This window comes from Diabrotica virgifera, chromosome 7 (genome assembly GCF_917563875.1).
Source record: "Diabrotica virgifera virgifera chromosome 7, PGI_DIABVI_V3a".
Taxonomy (NCBI): Eukaryota; Metazoa; Arthropoda; class Insecta; order Coleoptera; family Chrysomelidae; genus Diabrotica; species Diabrotica virgifera.
In genome coordinates, this window is record NC_065449.1 from 238,383,892 (window position 1) to 238,410,196 (window position 26,305).

General features: G+C 33.7%; 1 protein-coding gene and 1 long non-coding RNA gene across 2 annotated transcripts in view; one reads left to right on the top strand and one right to left on the bottom strand.

The window, feature by feature from the left end:
- The window catches only part of LOC114327963 (fumarate hydratase, mitochondrial), a 42,610-nt gene that overhangs the window by 4,829 nt on the left and 11,476 nt on the right, over window positions 1-26,305 (bottom strand). The window contains exons 2-5 of the mRNA XM_050656363.1: window positions 23,700-23,789; window positions 23,347-23,472; window positions 2,151-2,373; window positions 990-1,305 (exon numbers count right to left, since the gene is read on the bottom strand). Of these exons, the coding sequence (XP_050512320.1) occupies window positions 990-1,305; window positions 2,151-2,373; window positions 23,347-23,472; window positions 23,700-23,789 (755 nt within the window). The remainder of the gene's footprint in view (window positions 1-989; window positions 1,306-2,150; window positions 2,374-23,346; window positions 23,473-23,699; window positions 23,790-26,305) is intronic.
- On the top strand, window positions 16,401-19,603 carry LOC114327970 (uncharacterized). Its single transcript, XR_003652076.2, has 2 exons — window positions 16,401-16,737; window positions 19,486-19,603. It is a non-coding gene; the product is annotated as an uncharacterized LOC114327970 (long non-coding RNA).

Genomic DNA, 26,305 nt, shown 5'->3' on the forward strand with positions numbered 1-26,305 from the left:
TTACGCCAGCTTTCATGCTAGGGCCCTGATCGAACATTTCGGCGTTGGATCGAGATATGCCGCTCACCTGATATCGAGAGACTTTCACTGTCTTTCTAGAAAGACTCGAGCGATTATATTATAAAAACATAAAATAGATTTTGGGAGTCAACCAACAATTTACAATTTAGTGTAAAAAGACTAAATACATTAAAATACACATTACAATATAATGCATCGAAGTAGATAACAAAGGACACCGCACACATCTTATGGAAAATATAATGTCACTCAAATTCAATAAAATGTATACCAATAGATTCGTTTTAAATTAACGGTCAATTCTTATCAGTGCGCCAACTCTTAATTATGTTATGATTAATTACGTCGCAAATTGCAATTAAAGTTTATCCAAATCACATTTTTGGAGTCAATAAACGCGTCAGTTACAATCACTATTGCTCTGGGTGCTATTCAAAACAGCTTAAACCCCGCTAAGCCTAAGCGGATTAGTAAAACTATTATAAGGTTTGTTCGTAGAACGATCAGCAACCGTTGCCAACCATCAGAGGCATGCGCGTTCGTAATTTACGAACTCTAACTGTTAACTGCGCAGCGCCAACGGTTAACTGCGCATGCGTCTGATGGTTGGCAACGGTTGCTGATCGTTTGGATCGTACTACGAACAAACCTATAATAAGATGCTTAAGAGCCCGAGAAGATTTATGAAGTACTGATAATTTGGGTATTTTAAAATATTTTTTCTCTCTCTAACTTATGTACCTATCCATTTGATTTCAGATTGATTTATATCACAATTTCTGCTCTTATTATTGAAAATTAAGAGTTGGCGCAATCATAAGAATTGACCGTTAATTTGAAACGAATCTATTCATATAAATTTTATTGAATTTGAGTGACATTATATTTTCCATAAGATGTGTGCGGTGTCCTTTAGACAGCTACATATTATATAAACATACCATCCAATATAATAAAGAAGTACTAACCTTGGTAACGTAGCATTGATTCTATCGATTGCAAAAGCTACTTGTTGGGCGTACCCGCTAAATTCTTGCCCTAACGTTAAAGGTGTGGCGTCCTGGGTATGGGTTCTTCCTATCTTGATGATATCTTTGAACTCTTTGGCCTTTTTATCCAAAGCTTCGTGAAGCATCTTGAGATTTGGTAATAGAGTGTGTTCTATTTCTACTGCTACTGCGATGTGCATAGCGGTGGGATAAGTGTCGTTACTACTCTGGCTCTTGTTTACGTGATCGTTTGGATGAACGGGGGTTTTGGATCCTAGTTTGCCGCCCATAATTTCTGAAAAGTAAACGAAACATTGTATGAACAACAATACTAGGGTGTTCCAACCTTGTAACATATCGGCAAAAACATATTTCTTTCCTAATACGGCTGTAATATATTTCTAAATCGCTAGGAGCCAAATCTGGTGAATACTGTGGATACTCCTTTAATTCATGGATTTTAGCCACTGTTAAGATACTCATGTGACACGGTGTATTGCTTGATGAAAAATATTTTTTTTCCTTTGTACACCGGGTCTTTTTTCACAATTTTTTTCCTACGAAAATATTTAGAATTTTACCAGTTTGCAAGAAATCCACAAACACATTACCGCTAGCTTCTTGTGATTTAGGGTCATGGTGATAGACTCAAGTCTCATCCATAGTGATGAATCGACGCACAAAATCCACTATATCCTTTCGAAAACGCTCTAAATCTTGCTGAGAAAGTTGCATTCTAGCAAACTATAGCTTACACTGTCCAACGAGATGCCTAAGGCTTATACTAAATCTCTTTCAATCACTCGACGATATATGACATCCTGTATGTTTTCTACGATTATGTTTTCTACGATTGCCGGTTTTGTTGCTGTTTTTGAACGTCCTTGTGGTGGATAGACTTCAAGGCTTGTACGGCCACATTTAAATTCAGCAAATTATCTTTCTACTGTACTAATTGAAGGCGAGGAGTCCTTATACACTTGCGTTCATAGATTTCATTTGCTTCTAAACCTTTCAAAATAAAAATTCAGTCAATGAAGGATAGTTAACAAGAGGGTACCAACATAATAAAAAAACTAGGCTAGTAGCAACGCCCTCTCTTATCCAACCGCAAAACTTATTGAAAATATGTTTATTTACCTATAGCTCTGTTACTGATGACTTCGTTGGTGTTCATGTTTGTCTGAGTACCGGATCCTGTTTGCCAGATTACGAGAGGAAAGTGTTCTGAGTATAGTTTTCCTGAGATGACCTCGTCTGCTGCTTGAGAGATGGCATCGGCGACTTTTGGGTCCAAACCGTAGTCTTTGTTGACAATTGCGGCTGCTTTCTTTAAGACTCCCATGGCAGTAATGACTGGATACTGAAAGAAGAATGAACATTTTTTCAACAACATAAACAGCCATACTGTTCAAACGGTAGCAAATCAGTAGTTTTTTTGAATAGGGATTTGTATTACCCATACAGTTTAAAGGAGCTTCTACGTAATTTTTGTTATTTTTGAAGATTTCGTAGGTATTGTTGATTAATATCACTATATGTACGATGAAAAGTTTTCGACAAAGTAAACCACAGTTAATTTATCGATATTCTCAGAAAAACATGTAACTATACAAGATAATGATCTGAGGATCATAGGACACAACAAAAAGGCATCCTTAAAGTTGACAATAATTATTACGAAACATTTAATATCCCGAGAGGAGTTCGACAGGGTTGTGTTTTGTCACCCTTATCGTTCAATATTTACTTCGAATACCAATTTAGAGAGACGATGGCAAATATTTAAGGACTTTTGGTAAATGGGATATTTATGACTAATTTCCGATACGCTGACGTGAGACGGATACTGTTCTTCCTACTCAGGGGAGGTTTCTCCATTGGTTCACTTGTGCAGTGAACACCCCTTAAAAGTTCATTAAAATACAATTTTTTTAAATCTCATAAATATTATAATATAATTAAAATATTTTGTTAATCTCATAGAATCATTAAAATTTAACTTTATTTATTAATCATATTTACTTGCTCTACGCCGCTGGATGCACCTGGCAAAGTACAGATACTATGCCCTGGTGCAGAATTCAAATTGAACCAGCCAGTACTAACTTACCCCTGTGTTAGAAAGAGAAATCTTAAAATCGGTGAAAAAGCATTTCGCCTATCTAAAACAGTGAGGATTTGTGCAGTGCACACAGAGACCAGTGCAGCGTTTCGGTTCACAGTTTGTAATTTTCTGTTGAGGGATTTAGTTAAATGCGGTTAAATCTTAAATACAATATTAATAGTTTTATCGCTGGTACCTATGATTAATATGATTCCTAATACATTTCCATTGAAAATAATAACTCTTTGATAAGTATTGACGATTACAATTTTTTTTATATGCGTGTCCGCGAAAATTATAACTCCCAAAATATTTATAATGAAAAGAATTAGTTCATAATAGATGTCGACGAAAGAACTTTTTACTAATTATAATTTTCGTGGACCCACAAACAGAACTGATGTTTTTTGCCGATACTCCTCAAAAAATAAATTTTTTCGCTAACACTTTATTAGGGATTATAATTTTCATACGTGCGGTATCAGGGGTGACCAGACGTGATCGTATAAGAAATGAAGACATACGTGAAAGGTGCGGTGTTGGAAGGACCTTGACAGACTTGAAACGAAACAGTTATCGTGGTTCGGACATATGGCGAGAATGAGTGAAGGTAGAACTGTAAAGAGGGTATGGAAAGCGGCATCTGACAACAAACGAAGAAGAGGCAGGCCAGCAAGAACGTGGAATGCAAATATTGGAAAGGCTTGCGGAAAAAGAAATATTGGGTGGAGAGAAGCAGAAAGACTAGCTACCGACCGAAAGGCATGGAGACGTCTCATTTCTCCACTTACCTCGACACCGTAAGGCTACGGCTCCACGGGCGGGAAATTGACGCTAGCAGTAGCAGTAAAATGAACTTAAGGTTCCGCGGAACGGAATGGGAATAGCCGAACTGAACCGACTACGCACAAGTCGTGTAGTCGGTACAGTTCGGCTATCCCTATTCCGTTCCGCGGAACCTTAAGTTCATTTTACTGCTACTGCTAGCGTCAATTTCCCGCCCGTGGAGCCTTAGCCTTAGGTTCAAGAGGACGGCTTAAGTAAGTAAGTAAGTAATTTTCACAATCATATATTCGAAAATAATATTTTTCGCGGCGTTCATTGAAAGTTCTACTCTTAACGGCATTTTTCGGAGTTATACTTTTCGTAGGCGGCGGCGTTATGATGGAGCCTTATTCAGTGGAATTTATAAAAGAAAATGCAAATAGTTTTGAAAATCGACTTCTTATAAAAACGTATGGTCAACTTTGGCCGGAGATAGGTACAAGAATGTGCTATAAAAAACAAAAAGTTTAAATGTTGCTTTAAAGTTGAACAATATAAAAAACTACGTGGTTGTGCGGATGTGAACTACATTCTTTGTTTAGTTTTCCATGTTTAGTATTTTCAAAGAATGAAACTATTTCTTCAGAGTGGACAAAAATGGGCGTTCGGGATTTATCTCATTTATCAACAAAAATTAAAAAACGCTGGACGGAAGGGCCGCCCGAGAACTTTATCGTACCGATCTATTATCGTTATCGTACTAGATACTGGCATTCTATAAAAATAACAAAGTTACTCGTTATTTTGATATTTTAGAAACACCTTGTATACTTGAAAATATTTTATGGTTCTACGCATCATTAATTCCCGCATTTGAGAAAATGTTCGGGGACACATTATTGCATAAATCAATAGAATATTAGTCATACTTTCATTTCAAATTAGTCCATTTTTCTGAGAAATTAATAGTTTACAATATTTGCATTTTACTGCATGGATTGTAATGAAATTTTGGGAGTAGCCCAAAGCCCAATCTCCTAATTCAAAGTCTATCCTATATACTATGGTGCTTTTATCATGGGGGCGGTTCTCACCACTTCTCGGGGATAGAACATTTTTATTTTCGAATTGCATGGAGCAGAAGGAAGAATTTTAAGAAAATTTAAAAATGCGCTCTATAATTTGATCTTATTTTTTTCACCCGTCCAACTTTTTGAAAGTAGAAATAACACTATATTAAGAGGTATTGCAAAAGAAAAACAATGCATTTAAATTCTGGTGAATGAGGGGTTAAATGTATGTACTTCTCATTTTTCCTTAAAGTACATTACAGTATTTCTCATGATCATCTTTCAGTGCGTCACAGGTTTTCGATTTCTTTCTAACGCATTAAATTGTATGTGACAGAAAAAAAGGCACGTCGGTGATTACATTTCGTCGGTGACATTTTTATAACATTTATTCTAGTTATTCTAGTTGTCGATAGATGGCCCCATAATAAAAAAAATAATATTTTTTTAATTAGATAATAATATTACAAATATAATCTGTATAATTTATAAGACTATACAAATCAAAGAAAATATCATTTTATAAATGCAAGAAACACTTTTGATTTGTTTTTATTCCAAATTGAAAATAAAATGTGACAACTGTCAGATTTAACTAAAATGTCATGTTAGAATAAATGTCATAAATGTGTATTATCACGGACTTACCCTTTTTCCTATCATTTGTTACGCACTGACAAATGATCATGAGAAATACTGTAGTCATATATTTTTTTGCACCATATCTCGCTTAGTTTGAATGTAACCGACATTTAACGGTGCTCGTTTTAAAGGCCTTTTCAAACACTACAAAAGCATGAGCACTTTGAGCATGCACCAAAAAACAAACTCTTTTTACCTACCATATCTCTTTTTGTATTATAAATAGAAAATTTACGAAGGAACGAATCTCTTTGTTATTTATAATAATTTTTATATAGTGTTTTTAGTTTGATGCATAGTTTTTAAGGTATTCACAAAAAACCGTCCGAAAACGTGTCGTTTTTAAATGAAAATGGCCAATTTTCAACTACGCATAACTCAAAAATTATTGAGTTATGCTTATTTTGACCAATAAATTTTCCACCCCCTTGAAGGGGTGGGAATTGCCCCAAGATAAAAGCGCCATAGTATATAGGGTAGATTTTGTTTCTTGAGCTATTCCCTACTTACTGTGAAAATATCAAGTACATCGATGTAGTAGGATGGAATTCGGAGCCAATTACCCTCACTGACTGCCCTATTGGGACCGTGCAAGTTGTGCAAAGCGACACCTATTTCTACGCTCTGCACTTTTATTCGCACTTTTAATTGTATTGACCAATTACGTTAGTCCTGGTTGAGGGATAATTGTCAAGGCCATAGCCCAAAAAAAATAAGATTCAGGTTATGTGATGAAAACGTAAACAATTGTATGTAGTAAATAAAATTAGTTATTAAAATGCAGTACTGCAAGCAAAATACAATTAATTAAATTTACCTTTATATAATAATTGCATATCATATCAATATTGTGGAGCAACATATAATTTTTCTCCTTCAATGACAGTAGATATGAAATGTGCGTCAATTTGACAATTTCAATTGACAATATGAATTATTTAAGAAAGTTGCAATATTTCTCCGCTATTCGCGCACGATCGTTTCACGTATCCCTTCCAAGTAATTGCACACCGCGAATAATAATGCTCTGCTATGATCGCGTGAGAGGGGACACACACAAGATTCTAGCAAAATTTCAATTTTCTGTAACTTTTCGAGTTTTTGAGTTACAGCAACGAGTTTTATGTCATTGGAAAGATAATTTTACATTCTTTCAAAATATGTAAAAATATACAGGGCGTATGTAAAAAATTAAGATTTTTTTTTCATTTCCGGTTAAACCGGAAGCCATATTGTGGGTAAAATTTATTGTGTTAATAGATAACAAAGTACTATATATGTCTGCCAAATTTCAAATTTTAGTTTCTATTACAGAGGTAGTTACGGGCACTCGAATATTTTTTTATAAAAAATTCATAACTCCCCTCCTATGAGGAGTTAAGAAATCTGACCAATGTTATTCAATTTACCGATAGGATATCAAAAATATATCATAAAATAAACAAATTCCTTGGAGTCATTTTTGAGAAAATCTAGTTCAAATTTATGTCAAATTTTGACCCCTTAAATATAGGCAACCCATAACTTCATGAAAAACGATAATATTCTTGTTATAGCCCCATCTTTAGGCTATATAAATGTTTTTTTTCAAATTAAATTGATCTTAAACAAGTTTTTAGATTGGTAGGGCAATGTATCGGGTGGGCGGTCGGCCATGCTGGCCGCAATTTTGGATTTGGAAATGTCAAATTCCGTATTTCTATTTACCTATCGATGAGCTAACTTTAAGTTAAATTTCATTCGTTTTGGTCAAAATTTGCAAAAATAGGCCCCAAATAACCCCCCTATGTCGGCCCCCCTTTGAGAGGTTTTTTTCAAAAGCTTAGTTTCTCGACAAAATTCTCTTAAACTTACTCATACCGAATTTCATCGAAATCGGTCCAGTAGTTTTTGCTGGGCGGTGGTGGCGACATACGTACATACGTACGTACATACGTACATACTTCCGACATGTTTTTTTTTATTTGCTTTTTAGACTCAGGGGGACTCAAAACGTCGAAAAAAAGTGAAATCTGAAAAATTTTTTTTGCACGATCCTATAACTTTATCTATTATACTGCGTATGTAGTACGATAAAGTAAAACATGGATCTTCCCAAATTAATTTAAAAAATGAATTGCCACTCTCAGATATTGGCAATATTGATGTTCGCCAATTATTAGATTCTGGATAGGAAAAAAACGCGCCTTGCATTTTACCTCAATGGTGGCGTGGAAATGAATGCATTGTTTAATCAAAATTAGTTACAGATTTTATGTATACCTACCATACATAAATAATAAAAAATGATTAATATTCCACGTTTAAACAGGCGAAGCACTCACTATTGATAATTTTTTAACGAACGCCTATGCAATAAGTGAATATATAATTTGGTGAGAACCAGGAAAGTATAATAGTTTCACTAATCCGCTTAGGTCCCGCTGGGTTTTTTCCCCAAAAATTTTTCGCCTGTGCCGCAATTGCCCGCGGCTTTTATTCACCGTTTCCGTTTCTATAATTACATTCCTTAATTGAACACCCTTTTTAAATTACCACGAGCCGCCACTGTTCCTACTGATAGTTTTTGGGGTCGCTGAACACGACTACGCCATAAGAACCGACTCCCCGAGCACCAGGGTCACTGTTCAGGAAAGTCTCCTGGAGGTTAAGACGGTTACCGGAACTAAATTGATGCAAACAGATTACTTGCAGGTTTTTGGAGACGTTGAACACGAATACGCCATCAGAACCGATCCCCGGAGCAACTGGTGCCCAGACTGCTGAGGCACCTCATCTAGAGTTTCGAAGTTTTTCGACACTGAATGCATGCAAATAGATTACTAGGCGGTTTTTAGGGCCGCTGAATACGAATAGGTCATCAGAACGGACCCCCGGACCACCTGGTACCCAAGGTCACTGCTAAGGCACGTTATCCTGGATAAGGGTTTTTGGGCACCAGGTGCACCGGGGTCGGTTCTGATAGCATATTCTTGTTCAACAACCCCAAAAACCCCCGAGTAACAAATTCTAACCCTTAAATACAGTTATTTTGACATGTTTATGCACTTTTGAATGCATTTTATGCACTTTAAAATGCAAATATGTATTTTCACCCATTTTTCTATACCTAGTACACTTTTTTCTTGACATCATTCTGAACACAATGCAAAAAGTCTCTACACTAGATTCAAATAAGACATGCAGTGCATGTAAATAAAGATCACAGTTGTTAAAGGTACTCAAAACATACCTACTCGTTCCATAATAACAGTATATTATTAAGATCACGTTATCACTTTGTCTCTTTTCTCGATTATTAGATCTTATTGTTAGTGTAGAAACAGAGGTTGAACTTAGCAAACTCGACACAAGTCCGGTTTTATTTTCTTCTGGTATATCAAGCAGTGCGTGTATATACATATGAGCCTTACTTTTTCTTAAAATATTACGCCCCGGAATACCCATTTCCATCCCTTTGAAGTAGGTACTTTGTGGTTTTTGAGAAACGTAGCCCTTCCTGTAGGTTTTTGGAAAAAAATCCTTAATAGAAATATGAGGAGGACTATATTTCCTACAATTTATTCCGCGACAGCATATGTCTATCACCCACCATTTAGCGGGGTTGGTGCCCCAAAGTTGACAAGTTATTAAAAAAGATGTTTTAGGAAAAAAATTATTTTTTCCTAACTGTAACAGAAATCAAGAAGAAACCCTGCGGCAAATAATTGGTATAGGTTTCATTTAAGGGCAATTGACCATTTTTTAATTACAGGGTGTTAAATTAAAAAAAAAACCCCTTTTTATACCATCTGAACCGCTTATGCTAGCGTAAAAAAACTTTCAGCGGTTACCCATGTACAAGTGTTATTTACAAATTTGTATAATGCACCCCCATATTACCCGGAACCACCCCAAAAAAAGGAGAATTAATAAAGAGAATAATACGCAAAATTTGCTTTTGGGCCACTACTGTGTGTCAGACAGTGTGTTCTTTTATTTGCCATAAGTACGTTAAAAAAAAAAACAAAAAGTGGAGCCCGCCAAAGCATTTTTGAGGTTTACGGCGCCACTGTGCAGTAACGGTTGCTTATACGAAAAAAATACATAGCACCTTATTTTTAGAGAAAATAGTGGTCTTTAATCTGTGTAAGTTTTGTTTCAAAAAAATGCATAGGTAATGAGAAAATCGTAAAAACATGCTCGCAAAACTTATTTTCAGGGATAGGGGTAGTTTCCGCAGGGATGTGCATTAACCATATCTACACAGGGTGTAACGAAAATACAGGTCATAAATTAAATCACATATTATGGGACCAAAAATAGTTCGAATGAACCTAACTTACCTTAGTACAAATATGCACATAAAAAAAGTTACAGCCCTTTGAAGTTATAAAATGAAAATCGATTTTTTTGAATATATCGAAAACTATTAGAGATTTTTTATTGAAAATGGACATGTGGCATTCTTATGGCAGGAACATCTTAAAAAAGAATTATAGTGAAATTTGTACACCCTATAAAAATTGTATGGGGGTTTTGTTCCCTTAAACCCCCCCCCCCCCCAAACTTTTGTGTACATTCCAATTAAATTATTATTGTGGTACTATTAGTTAAATTCAATATTTTTAAAACTTTTTTGCCTCTTAGTATTTTTTCAATAAGGCAGTTTTTATCGAGTTACGGCTTCTTTTTTAATATGTTACCATAAAAATTTTATGGGAGTTTTGTTCCTTTAAACCCCCCAAATGTTTGTGTACGTTCCAATTAAACTATTACTGCGGTACCATTAGTTAAACACATTGTTTTTAAAACTTTTTTGCCTCTGTATTTTTTCGATAAGGCACCTTTTATCGAGATGTGGTTTATTTTTTAATATGGTTCAAAATATACCTAAAAATGTAAATCATAAATAAATTTTCATATTATTACCAAGTCTCCATAATCGTACTTAGCCATATACAAATAGGTGGTGGATTTGACAAATATTCAAAATATCTCGATAAAAGCTGATTTTTCGAAAAAGTACTAAGAGGCAAAAAAGTTTTTAAAACATTGTGTTTAACTAATGGTACTACAATAATAATTAAATTGGAACGTACACAAAAGTTTGGGGGGTCTAAAGGAACAAAACCCCCATAAAATTTTTATGGGGTGTCCAAATTTCACTATATTTTTTTCTTAAGATACTACTACCATAAGAATACCATATACCTATTTTCAATAAAAGATCTCTAATAGTTTTCGATATATTGGAAAAAATCGATTTTCATTTTGTAACTTCAAAGGGCTGTAACTTTTTTTATGTGCACATTTGTACTAAGGTAAATTAGGTTCAATCGAATTATTTTTGGTCCCAGAATATATGATTTAATTTATGACCTGTATTTTTGTTACACCCTGTATATTTATGAAAAACCCTATTGATGATGGAATATAAGCCCATATGGGTCAAAAAGCGAAAATATTTTTTTTCTTTTTCAACCCCCGTTTTATTTCTTTTTGGTTACAGCGTTTGAACCAGGAAATCGATTTTGGTGTCCATGCATGGGTAAAATAAGAACGTGCACAAATTAATATTATGCAGCATTTTAATAAAGGAATGTGTGTGTGAAGGATTTCAAGAAAACCACTTTTTTTATTATTTCTCTTTTTTTTTGGGGTAGTTTCGGGAAAAAATGGGGGTGCATTATAAAATTTGTAAATAACACTTGTACATGAGTAATCGCTGAAAGTTTTTTTACGCTAGCATAGACGTTTCAGATGGTATAAAAAGTGTTTTTTAAAATGTAACACTTTACTCACAAATGTAACTGTAGGTGCTGTATTTAAAAATCGATTTATTTTGTGCTAGATGCCCTGGACTCACTGATGTATAAGTTAACCTACATCTCGGACCGTAAAAAACCTAGCAATTAAATACAAATCACTTCCAAGAGAAAGCGATTTTATTACATAAGCCATAGAACTCTCTCGTTTAAGTGCAAAACAATACTGGTACCACCAGTTCCAAATCTAGATTACGATTCCGTTGTACAAATATAAACAAAAATTGATTTTTTTGTTAATTGTTTATGTTAATTGGAATTTATAACTAATATTGTGTTTATTTTTCAAGTTATATTGTGTTAAAAAGTTATAACATATTATGTATATAATAGTTATATTATTATATTATATATAGTTAAATGTAAATATACATTATAACTATTGAAATACGTCTACGGACAATAGGCATTTCCTATTTATTAGATTAATAATTGACAGTAGGTACAAATTTAAGCTTATAATTTTTCAGAAACGAATAGAACTTATATTGACTATTTCTAGTTGTATTTTTACAATAAATAATAATTTGGTAATAGTAGGCAACCAATTATTCAGCCACGTACTAGGGGTAAATAACATTTAGGTAGGTATTCTTGTAAATTATTATAATTGAAATCTCGAGTAGTTGATAATTAAATTTTTTACTAATTAAAATAAAAAAGGTCGTAGAAAAAGTATAGTATTCTACTCGCATGTAATGGCTATTACTCACTCTGATGAATTACGACACTCGCCGCAAACTTCATCATCGTGAGTAATAGCCATCATTACATGCTCGTTGAATAATATACTATTATTTTCTTATGAGTTGTTCAAATGGAATTTTTTTTAATTTTTATTGCTCAACAGGCCGTGTAGTACTGCAGGCTAAAATACAAATAGATCATTACACATTTTAAAATATACAGATTGTCCATTTAAGTGACTTCTAATTTAATCATGCTCCTTGTATGCTAACTTCATGTAGGTACTAAGCTCCTCCATTCATATCTGTCTATTGTTTTTTTCCAGTCATGAATCATATTTTTTTAAGATCTTGTACGCTATCAAATCAAATTTGTCTTGGTTGTCCTTTCCTCCTTTTCGTGATTATACCCCGTTTTGGGACTATCTTTAGCATCCTCTCATTTTCCAGTCTCATTCATCTAGCACTAGCTCATTGCGACCTCATGAAAAGGCTAATGCTAGATTCATCCGATGAGAAGCCTCTCGATGATCTATCATTTCATGTGTTATTCAGTATCATCTTATTAAGGGAGGGGGGGGGGTATGGTTTTAAATCAACATATCAAGCACATTTTTGTGACTTTTTTCGAAGCTATGGTAAAATTATTTTATTTTTAAATTAAACAAACATATTAAGTAGATTTCAGAGAATATTTAAAAAAAAATCAATCCAAAATATTGAAAAAAGTCATTGGTGACAAATTTTGAAAAATGGATTTTGCGGTGGACATCAGAATTCGTCACTGAATTATACGAAATAAAAAATTCAAAAAGATTTAATTAGCTTATGAGTTTCACGAGGTAACAACGTCGAGTTTTTTTATTTTTAATGATTTTTGAATTTTTGGTATCACTCAGAAATCAAAAATACGAAATTTTTACTAAAACTTTTGTGAAAATCAACAGATTTATTATTGTTGAACAAAAAATAAGCACAAAATGAAAAATATCTCGACGTCGTTACCTCATGAAGTGTCTAAAGAAAATCCATGCAAAATTTCAGGTAGATCGGTCAAGTAGTTTTTCAGTTACAATGACCACCGCATTTGAAAAAGCAGTTTTGAGAAAAATGCGTTTAAAGTTTTGACAACTGCATCTTCATCTTCTTATTTGTCTGCCAAATCGTAAAGTGATGCACATTATGCCAGTGATGCCATGTTTTTTGAATCGCGGAATAATCTACAAAAGAGAAGGTGAACAGTTGTTTAACGTTTCTCACTACGCTCAAGCGTGCTGGCCCGAAGCCGCGGCAAAGTGAGTTGAAGGTAGGGATATTCAACACGCTGCGCTGTATATCTGGTAATTTTACTCCGATCAATCTGAAATTTTCAGAGAGTTGTCTTGAAAGTATGCACTTTTATTTGAAATAATAAAATAAAATATTTCAAACCATACCCTCCCCCCCCCCTTAAATTAACCAGTTTCGTGGGTCTATCCAAGAAAGCTCAGTGTTTTATACATTTCATTACTTTTGATACTATAACGGCCGGTTTCACAAAGTAAAGTTAACTTGTGGTTAAGAGATAACCAGAGGTTACCCCATAATATGCGTTTTAGTTTCAGGTCAACGGCGAAGTATGGTTAACTCACAGAATTTTTAACCAGAGGTTGGAGTGGGTTACCCTTATGGGTATACCCAGAAGGGTAACAATTATGAAACTGAAACGCATATTTTGAGGTAATTTTGAGGTTATCTCTTAACCACAAGTTAACTTTACTTTGTGAAACCGGCCGTAATTCGCCTACTTAAAATACACGAGCAACACATAGAGAATTATCTATGCTTATAGCAATTGGTCTAGATATCTTAGTGTAAAAATCTTATCCGCAATTACTTCTCTTCTACTTTTATACAGAAAAATATCCTACTTTTCTTCGACTTAATCGATTTATTTTTTGATAAATTCACTGGACTTATCCCAAAGTGTTCAGATCGTGTAGAATCGAATATTAGGTTAAGTTTAGCTTATTGTACTGCACCGGTGTTGACGGTAAAGCTTTCTTTGTTTATGGTTTGGATCCCGTGGATTCCTAATACATGGTTCTGCTTCACAAGTGCATTTCGTGGGCGTACTGGGAAAATCCACTAACTCCATTTTTTTTTCAATTTTGACATTTTAATACCATTAAATCCACAAACATCAATATATTAACAGGAAAAACCGTATATCTCCAAATTCGTCATCCACCGTGGATAAATCGGTAGGTATATTCAAAGACAAAGAAAATCAACTAACTCTACCTTTTTCCAAGTTTTCATGAATAAAATAATGTTTTTCCAAATAATTTTATGTACATGTATGTGCACACCACCTGTGGTTAACATCCTTCAAAACCATATCCAGGTACCAAAACTTGAACAGCCACTGTACCCGATTTTTCAGAGGTAAGCCATAAGCTATAATAGGTTTGTTCCAACACGACCGAGAACCGTCACGAAACGGTAACGCTCCTGCGCAGTAAACAAAATCCGTTCCAACAAAAATATGATCGTCCTCGGATCGTCCTTCCCACTGTTCCAACAAGAATTGTGATCTTTTAGTGACGGTTTCGTGATGACCATTTCAGTAATTGGACAATAGGGTTTTTCATTGATTGTCATCTGTTTCGAGCTTCTGTCATGTATCACATAATATTAATATATCTACGGCATACGTCTTTGGTTTTTATCATTGGATTACCGTCATCGGACGATAACTGGGCGATACGGTTACGAACATGCGCACAACAAGCGGTACAAGTAGTTCCGTGACGGTTTCTGGACCGTCCAAAAGTTCATGTTGGAACAAACCAAATAATGTTTAAATGCGGTTTTCTCAAAACTTTACTTTTGTGAGTTAGTGGATTTTTCCAGTACGCCCACGATTTGACCATTCTTTAGTGAAAGTGACCACGACACTGATCGTATCAGCCCCTACCTCCGTCGGAAGGGTGGACACCATAGCACCTGTTTGTTAATCAACTTCTAATTACTTTAAACAGTGTCATCTTACCGACAATTGACTTAAAATAACGCGCCGCTTAACATGGGTCATGAATATAGTGTTCGGTATTAGCTTAAGGATCATAAATCACAAATTTTGAGAGACATTTCGCTATTTCACGTTGCGTTGATTCCTGTCTTTGGTTTTTATCTTTTTCTATTACAATTTCCCTCTCTTTCTATTACACTCCATTGGATTCGTTACATGAAATCAATGTTTTTTTTCACATATAGACGGGTCTTAATGGAAAATGGAATAATCAATTTTGTGCGTCAGTCTGTCTATAATAATTGCGTAAAAAATGTAAATATTTGCTTCTGACATTGATTTAATAACTTGAACGTGAAATCAGTTATCATCCAAATCGAAATGGAATTTAATAACACACAAGAACACAAACATACTAACTATTTATAGAAACGATTATTTTTATCGTTAGGTATTAAATTGTTGTTTACCAACTTAACACAAAGTTTGAATGGCTTAAGTTGGGACACTCGATAAGGTGATAACGTTTATTTTTTATTTAGTATTTCTAATCGTGTAAATGGAATGATGTCATGTATCCTGATAAAATTTGTTGCTAAGAATAAATCGGTATTTACCTATAGTCTGCAATCTAATATACTGTGTCTGTGTACGCCAGTTGTATATTTTTTATTGATCGAAAATGTGGTTATTCCGGTTTTATAAACCGGTAGCAATCTCATCAAACTATGACAAAATGATTATCACCAAAATAGCCCATGTTGCGAGATCGCTCCCGTGTGCAAAATTTCTGATTCGTTGAGAATCCCTGTTCAAAAATGTCCCCTTTAAACTAATCATTATTTTGTTCCAAGCGAAATTTTTGGACAGAAATTGTTTACACAATGTGTTTAAACAAAGTAAAAAGGTTATCTTTTTTGCTCCGGCTTAAAAGTTGACTGGACGGGCATAATTCACAATTAAAAACAACGGTCTATATTCAAATAAGCACCGGTTACTCGTCAAAATCTTAAAATTGAATGCTTAGACTTCAATTTAGACAATTCCAGATTTTACATCGCTTATAACTCGAAAAATATTAACTTTTGGAAAAAATTAAAAGAAAACTCTTATGATCAAAATGGCCTAAACCCAAAAATATCTTTTCCGGGACAAAGAATCTATTTACAATTTATGCCAAAAAAATTTCGCCCGGCACTCTTCTGATTTGTTTAAAGGGGACATTTTTGAATAGGAATCCGCAAAGAAACTGATTCAGAAAATTTTTCATACGGAAGCGGTCTGACAACATGGACTAAAATACCTGAACATCTGCTGAAAAAATGTGAATGTGCTGAAGTGAAATAAACAGCTTGTCAAAATTTATGGATATTGCTAGTATTCAATAAAAATAATATTTGCCATAAAAAATGTATGTTCTCAAAAAAATTCGTAGATATGTTTTTAAATAACTTGGGATGTAGGCGTTGTCAAGTGTTTGATCTGTTTCTAGCCTGATCAAATAAAATAAAATCAAAATAATTCCGTACAAGTTGGAACCAATTTTATATCAACGTTTAGGTGAAAACAAAAGATATTTTCAAGAAAGTATATGATTCATATGAGAGGATAATAATTGTTTAAATAATGAAAAAAGGGTAATTTTGAACACAATTTACTTTTTTAACTACTGAACTAATTAATTTATGTTTTTATGAAGTTTTTTCTGAAAGTTGAAGGAAAAAGCTGTCATTTAAGACTTGCCTAATTTATTTAAATAATCATAAATAAAGCTTGAAAAACAAATTTGCAAAAAATTATTATTTGCATTATAAATAAGCACTATAAATATTTTATTTTGCAGGAAAAGTTGCGTTAAGCTACCAATATAAAGCAAAAAAAATTAGGTGAAAAATATTCGCTAGTTTTGGAGATATTTAATTTATTTATTAAATGTTACTACACTCCTGTCCAAAAAAATCGGGACATCTTAAAAATGGGTAATTTTTGATGTCTCGAATCTCCTAAACGTGTTGTCCGATTTTAGTGATTTTTTGAATATGTTGTAGCCTTATTCTCTAAGAATATGGATGTAGTAATAGTGTTGCTGAACAGGTAAATGTCATTGTATACCGGGTGTAACAATAATACTGTGTTTTTTCCTGAAAGTTCGTAACACCCTGCGGAATATTCTAGCCTTTAAAAAACATTTAAATTAAAACTCAATTGTAGCCTTAGCCTTTCTTAACATTCTGCTTTTTGACTTATTCACTTATGTTGGATAATGAAAAGGTTAGGTACTTTGTGCGACAAACTTTAAGGGGTAATTCTGCATGAAAAAATATTTTTTTTTTTTGAAAAATGGCTTTGGCAGAGCCAATTAGCCAGACTTGTTTGTGATTGATTGCAGATTCATAGTCATAAATTTCTTATAAACATAAGTACATTCTACAATATTATTTTTATAGATACATTGGTACATTGTGTAGCTTTTTTTTTATTTTGTTTTTTTTTTAATTATTTTACTGTTTTTTTAATATATATTTTAATTTGTGCGAAACACTTCTTTTTTTTATGTTTGTTTCTATTTTTTTTCTTTTTTTTTATTTATTTTTGTTGTTGTTATTTTATTATGTGTTTTATATATATATATATATATATATATATATATATATATATATATATATATATATATATATTTTTAATTTTTTCAAACCACATTAACAAATTATGCCTATTATATTACGTTTACAACTTGTATTTACATAATTTAACATGTTTATAAATGAGATGAAGAATTTCCATATCATTTGCAAATATTAAAGTATTGGTTTATTGGGAAAAAACATTTTAAATCTTTTAATTCTTTATAAAGGTCGTTTACGTTATTTATGTTTAAATGACATTCTAATATGACATGTGTTAGATCTCCGATTTTGCCTCATTATTTTTTTAATAATTTTGAGTTACAATTATGTATGTTATATTCACCATTGGCGTGCATATGGGTAATATTACCTGTATGCAAGCCAGTGGCGAATATAAAATTGTTAGTTGTATGTCAAAAAATGTGAAATAACTACCTCTTAAAACCTACCGAATTTCATTTGCACATCTCAACCGGTTTTAGAGCAATAAATAAATCGTCAGTTTGTCAGAAAAATTTCAACATCCCGTATCTTGGAAACGAAGCATTTGCGGACATATGTTTATAAACCAAACAGTCATTATTTTTTCATGCAGAATTACCCCTTAAAGTTTGTCGCACTTATTTAGAAACACCCTGTATTGATGAAGAACATGGCTAGTTGTCAAAGTACCTAACTTTTTCATTATCCAACGTAAGTGAATGAGTCAAAAAGCAGAATATGTTAAGAAAGGCTAAGGCTACAATTGAGTTTTAATTTCAATATTTTTTAAATGCTAGAATATTCCACAGGGTGTTACGAACTTTCAGGAAAAAACACAGTAATATTGTTACACCCGGTATACAATGACATTTACCTGTTCAGCAACAATATTACTACATCCATATTCTTAGAGAATAAGGCTATACCATATTAAAAAAAATCACTAAAATCGGACAACAGGTTTAGGAGATTCGAGACATAAAAAATGACCAATTTTTAAGGTGTCCCGATTTTTTTGGCCAGGAGTGTATTTTTTCAATTGCAAAAACGCGGTTGTTGCCGACAGAGTATATATGTACTTTTAAAGTCGCATTTTTTTTATTTTATGTATTTTTATTCTTTTACACCTGAGGAGTCTTTGAAACAAACATATAGATTTGAAAAGCAGTATAGGCTAGTTCATATTTACCACTCAGATGTAGGATTTGTAGTGTACTTATAGTTGCCATCAAGATATTTCAGCATAACCTAAATTTTAAGCTTATTACAAAAAACCAAAGGAGTTTTTTGGCAACAGCTTGTTGAAGAATTTGCTATGCCATTAATAATTGAAAAGCAAGCTTTCAATTAACAGATCATGCTACATCATTGGACAAAACCAGAAAGTGTTGTGAATCCCAAAAGCCAGTGGGTGACGAGCATACCACCAAAATAACAAAATGTAGTCATTAATCTGGTTTGAATTGATTTATTAAAAGAATATATGTATGTATAAGCAAGTGTTGTGACCATAGATATAATAACTAGTAGATTAGGCAAGGTATGGCCAGCTCTGCGCATCGAGGTGTAACGCCAATATTAAGGATTGAGTAGTCTAGCCATCTTTGTCTGTCGCATGCATGGTATCGCTTGGTCAAAAGAGATAGATAGACTGCTTCCTCGTTACGCTTCTTTGCTCAGTATGCCTTGTCTACCCAGTACCCTTAATATGTCTATGGTTGTGACACTACAAGTATTTTGTAAAGTAGAATATGAAAATTGCTGAATTTCTTTTAGCTCTTATAGTGTATGGAAGCATTAAAAATGTTGTCTATGGACTTATCAATAGAAATTAGACATCTACAGACATTTGGTCCATCAACGTGTGAATAAATAAATAAATCATTAAAATTAATATTTGTTTAAATATAGCTATTTACTCCCTTTTTGCATAAAAATATTCAAATTTTACAAGAAATCCACGAGTTTCCTAAGTGGGTACCCTGGTAACAGGTTGGCATATATCGTCCCTACCATTTCCAACTATCGAATGTGAAAAATCGGGTTTTTCAGATTCGATACCTTGCCCTCGCATTATGCGATAACGAAAATGGTTATATTCGATACTTTTGTTTTGTATAAATATAACTAAAGGTATATTTATTGTACAACGCTAAATGTCGAATGTGTCTCATTCGTTAGTTTGTGTTGTAATTTATTTAACAGGTATTTAATTATAATCTGTAAACTGTCGAAAATGTTAAACTGCTTAGAAGAATACAATGCATGTGTTTACAATTTGTGCGAATTTTGTTTCAGTATCGCTTTAACAATCAGTAATCTTTGATTAATACAAAAAGCAATGTAACTAATGTGATTTTTTGGATAGAAAAAAATGATAAGCAGTTCAAATTTGTTATCAATCTAAAAAGGATTAAACATTACATACAAAAAATATAAAAATTTTCCCATTTGTCAATGAGCTGATTTAGGAGTCTCTAAAAGAGAGTTATTTTGTTCTCCTGAAAAGTACCACTTTTCACATTCGATAGTTGGAAATGGCAGGGATGATAATAATATGTGTCTTTATTTTCAAAATGAATATTTTGTGAGTTCAAGTCTATAACATCATATATCTATTAGTCGAGGAAATGAAGCATTTTGGCTCGGAATTTTTTCGTCCAGCATGGATTTACTTGAAGTTTTCACAGAAGGTAGGGAATAGTCCAAGGATCATTTTCTATATCATGCCGCTGTACACTAAAACCTTGGGGGTGGTTGCCACCCCATCTCGGGGACGGAAATTTTTTATTACATTTTAACCATGTAAATCGATGTAAAAAGTAATTCTAAGAAAAAAATGTTTTTTACATTTTCTTCGTAAAACTAATATTTTTTGAGTTATTCGCGCTTGAAAGTAACAGTTTTTCAATGAAAATATCGACTTTTTTAGAGGGTTTTTTGAGAATACCTCGAAAAATATGCATTTAATCAAAAAAACTGTAGATATCAAAATTGTATTTTTTTGTAACACAAACCAAATTCTTTTTCTGTAATATCTTTAAGACCAACACGAACCGGGATATGGCATGTTAAAAGTTAGCTTTTTTCGTCAAATGCATAATTTGAAATATTCAAAGTAAAATAACGGAAAAACTTTAGATTTTTCGAGGAAAACTTAAATAATCTTTTTTCATGTATCAGTGAGGCCTTTCAAAAAATAATAAAAAGTTTTTAGCCTGAAAATTAAGCGACTTATGATCAAAAAAAGGTCGGTACCTGCTTTTCTCTATGAAAAAATAAGTGAAAACAACCCCCTAACTACCCTCCTAATTAAAAATTGATCTTCACCTATCTGTAATTCCTTTTATATTTGTATTATCAATACACCCAAAAAGTTTGACTTATTTAAAAGGCCTAATTTCAGAAATATTTTGAGTTTAAAGAAAAATTAATTTTTTGGAATTTCTTATCTTTCACCTTTTACTTCAAAATATCTCCGAAAATACTGGAGATACGAAAAAAATGATGGATTACTAAATTGTAGCTTCTTTAATAACTAAAATTAATTTGTGCATAGATTTTCATTATAGTGAAACCTCCATTAAAACCATTAAAACCTCCATTTACGAGCAAACATCCCCTTATTCGAGCCCTCTAAACCCACCCTAATTAAAAACTAAGAGATCTTACGGAATTTAGTTTACACAGTCTTATAACTCTTCAAAAATCCTACAAAGTCATTTTTGAAAAAACTTTTTATCGCCAAAAATGAAGGAGCTATGTTTATAAAACAATTTTATTTTTTCGAAAACTTCGGATAGTCTGCTTATGAATAATTTTCAATGTATGTATAATACCACAGAACTGGTTCGTATACTGGAAGATGACTAAAAAACTATTTGTATTTGTATTTGTACATATTTGTAAATTCGTATTTTTGTGTAAGTAAATGTTTTTGTAATTCTTTAATAGAGACCGACCGATTAATCGGCTTCGGCATCGGCCACCATCGGCCAATATTTAAACCTTCGGCCAAAATTCAGCTTCGGCCAAAACGAAGCCGAAGGTTTCGCCGAAGGTGGAATAATAAAATGCTCCGAGTATACTATACTATATAAATAATCTCTAAACAATATGCTTCGGCGAGCCTTTGATACTTTGAATAATATTTACACCCTATTTTATACCCTAATAAACCAAAACGTTTTACAAACTTTCAGGTAGTAGGTAGGATATAAATTTTAACAATAGGCCAAGATGTCTCAAAGATCTTCATTTGAGTATTTCTCACCTAGTAAAATTCTGAGAAACTATAATAATTTTATTGTATTTGTTAAAACTCAAGATTACTGGTGTTTTGACTACCTAAATATTAATGGCAAAACATCGACCATCGACTATCCCTACTATAAATGCAAATATTTAGTCACCTTCGGCTTAGGCTTCGGCTTCGGCCAAAGGTATCCTTCAGGCCGAACTTCGGCATCGGCTTCGGCTTCGGCCAAAAAAGTCACATTCGGTCGGTCTCTATTCTTTAATTCTACTTTTTTTCTGTATTGATCTATTAAAATATCTACTTATAAAAACTGTAATGTTATTAAGGGTGGTTTTTAAGGGTTGAAATATTATATTATATCCTAAAGTATAAAACAATCATTATTTAACTAATCAAAACCAAATTTTACCCATATTAAAGTTTACAATGTTTTTATATAATTTTCGACAATAAGGGGTAGTTTACACCTCTAAGAATAATCAACGCCCTTAAGCATGATATAGAATATGCAGTATCGGGTGAGATGATCCTAATCCGAAATTTTTATGTAAATCGATGCAAGCCGAAATTATTCTTTTAGGATAAGTAAATTTTTTATATATAGCTCCAACAAGGGTGGTTTAAAGGGTTGAAATATTATGATAGTATATCTTGAAGCATAAAACAATCATTATGTAACTAATAAGAACCAAATGTTGACAATATTAAAGTTTAAAATGTTATTTTATAATTTTTTACAATTAGTAGGGGGTAGTTTTCACCCTTAAAAAACTAAAAGCGTACAACAGCTCAATATAGAACATGAACTAGATGGTGTTACTGGTGAATTATTTTTTAGAAAAAAATTATTCTACAAAATGTACCTCCATGAGTACCAGTTTGGAAACACAAGGGTTTTGGACTTGTTTGGATGACCTCAGCAGCTGAATGTAAGCACAAAGCAGCTTAGTGGTTGTATCCATCAGCAATAGGGAATGCTTAGTAAATCTAACAGTGGCTTGTGTCTGAACGCTACCGCTAACTCAGCTGTCCAGCCACTAAGGTCGTCTGAATGTACCCAATGTTTCTACTTTATTTAAATATCTGTTGTAATAGACTAGTCACTAGTCTATTACACCAGTATATTTTAGAGTTAGAGTATTAAATAGTACACCTTGGCTGCATTACGAGACAAACAGACCTCGTATTACAGGTTGACTGTGTCAACTGAGTGGTAACGCACTGTGGCAAATGTTCACTTCGAGACATATATATCTCGCAATACATTCAACGCACTCAACATAAATTTATAAATATCTCTAAACGCAGCCAAGTTGTTAAGTATAGTTAAAAAGTATGAGTATGAAACAAATATTACAAAAGAAAAAATTTGTACTCACCGGCATTCGCTCAAATTCTCCTCCAATGGGGAAATTCATAATAGATCTAACAGTTTGCGCCCCATAATACTTGTCCACCGGCACTTTCAGCTCTCCAAAGGTGTCTTTTTCAACTCTGTAGTCAGCCTGAAAATCTTGAACTCTTACATTTTTGTACTTACAGTGGACACAGTGTTTACATTTACAATCATGAGACTTATCTTTATGTGTGTGCATATTAAAATAATAATAATTCTAACATTTTAATACTGTGTTTTACTGTCAAAAATTTGATAGAATTGTGATTGTCATTTTTGATTTGATTAAATACTTTTCAAATATTATAGAGTATTTGCCGATGACATAACACCTACCATATTTGCTATTTGAGGGGTGAAAGATTCTCTGTAATTTCTGAACAAAAACGTAATTCTCGCTCCCAATCGCCGGCTGGGACTGTATAAACGCGATACACAGTACACCCCCCATAGTAATGCAAGTACCGTGTTAACATCTGGGGAGAGAGTTTCGGCGCCATCTGTCGATTGCGCCCAATATGTGCCCAACCGGCGGGAAATTCAAAAAATTTCTTCTTCTTATTTAACTGCCTTGTCCGTTGCGAACATTGGCTATTAAGGTTAATCAAAAATAATTTAGGCGGCAAATTCAAAAATTATGTTCTGAATTTTAGTTTAGAGCGCCCCCTGGTGAATGGGATGGTATATAGCCAACTGAGTGGGGTAGTATGGGCGCCAAATTCAAAAATTAGGATCTGAATTTTCGGCAGTAAATTCAAAAAGTGTGTTTTGAATGTGAATGAAAAATATAGTCGTAAAATAACAAATAAAAACTTATTCTATGCCAAAAAATATATTCTCTTACCAAGAATATACTATACACTTATGCATTATTATATTGCATAAGTGTACACTATATTTTTGGTCAGAGAAAATATATTTTTGGCATACAATAAGTTTTAATTTGTTATTTTATGACTCTATTTATTTTCCATTCACATTTAAAACATACTTTTTGAATTTACAGCCGAAAACATCTACATGTATGTATTATATAAATGTATCAGAAAGAGACTCATACGTTTTGGTACAAGATAAGTGTTTATTTATTATTTTATGGCTATATCTATTTTCCATTACGTTAAAACACTTTTGTCCATTTGAAAACAAAAAAAATAAAACATTCTTAAAAACTTATTTATTTCTGTAAATTACTTTATAAAATTATTTGAGCAATCAAAATTTGTATGGAATTACAGAAGTATAATATAGATATATTTTATAAGTGATTGCTACCATTCTGGTCTTCACCTATATCCTTGTGCAGGGATCCACGTTACACTCCATGGAAATAGGTCCCATTCTGAGCTTAGGCATCTATTCACCCTGACCTACAAAATGATAAATGGAATTACTCACGAGCAAGCAAGCAAAAAAAGTAAACCCACCTGTAGAGACTTGCATGCCCATATGGCCATTCAAGCATACAATTCATTGGGGTGAGAAGGATTGGTCCGAGTAAATCAGGGACCACTCATTCGAGCTCCAATGCTCTCCAGGCTTTCCTCCACCCCTTCCATAGCACGCTGATGCGCTATGGAAGGCTACTTTCATCAAAATGATTGCTAGATGAGAGTTCCGGCATAAAGAACCCTCATATGAAATATTTACCGAATAATGCTGAACCGTGTGAGGCACTTTAGTCCAGCTACGTCTTAACTGACGTATCATCGATTTGTTACTTGCCCGGGCGCCGAGTCCACGCTCTAGGCTTAGCCCAATTTGGTGACTAGGCGCAAATTACCCTAATGTGTGTGTGTGTGTGTGTGTGTGTGTGTGTGTGTGTGTGTGTGTGTGTATGTGTATGTATGTGTGTGTATGTGTGTGTGTGTGTGTTTTTTTTTTTTTTTTTTTTATAGAGGTAGGAAATACATTTACGTATCATCAGGACTAGGTGACCAGCCTGGTATGTCGGACTCGTGAGTTACAATACCGACTAAAACCCGTCCCCTTTCTTCTGCCTCTGTTTCCCCCGCGGACCTACCGTGAGGTATTACTGCGCGGGGGGAGGGTCTAGATTTTTTTTTTATTAATCTTTCTTCATGGTGTCAAAGTTTTCTTCTAATCGTCTCTATTTTCTGCTCGTGTTCTTTCAATTCGACGAAGTTCCTGGAGCACTTGCATCGCAAAGGTGCTTATGGCATCCCAAGCTGCTGTCGATAAAAGCATCGTTCCTACTAAAGTCTCTGGTCTTATTTGTTGGTTGATGATAATTTCGCAGCAAGTTGAAACGAGGACACACGAAGAACACGTGTTCCACGTCTTCACTTATTCCGAGACAGGATGGGCACTCTGGAGAGTCGTCATGTTTAAAGCGGTATAAGTATGCTCGAAAGCAGCCATGCCCTGAGAGCATCTGCGTCAAATAGTAATTGACCTCACCATGTTTGCGATTCAGCCAGAGATTTAGCTGTGGTATAAGACGATGTGTCCATCTGCCTTTTGTTGTGGAATCCCACTGTATTTGCCATCGTCTAATGCTGTTTTGGCGTTCTGTTCTTCTATGTTCACCTCTCTCATCTCTCTCATCTCTTTGTCGATAAAGGGTCTTCCTTTCTTCAGCTAATATTCCAATGGGTAACATTCCGGCTATGACGTGTATTGCATCATCTGATACTGTGCGGAATGCGCTGGCAACTCTCAATGCGCTTAAGCGATACACTGATGCAATCTTCCTCCGTGATTTTTGAGTTCCGAGGGCGTCAGCCCAAATGGATATTCCATAGGTTAATACTGATGTTATTACTGACGACAGTAACATTCTTCTGTTTTGTTTTGGGCCACCTATATTCGGCATTAGCCGTGACAAGGTTGTTCTGACTACTGACGCTTTAGCACTCACATGTTCTACCTGCTGCTTGAAACTTAGTTTGGTATCAATCATCACACCCAAGTAACGAATG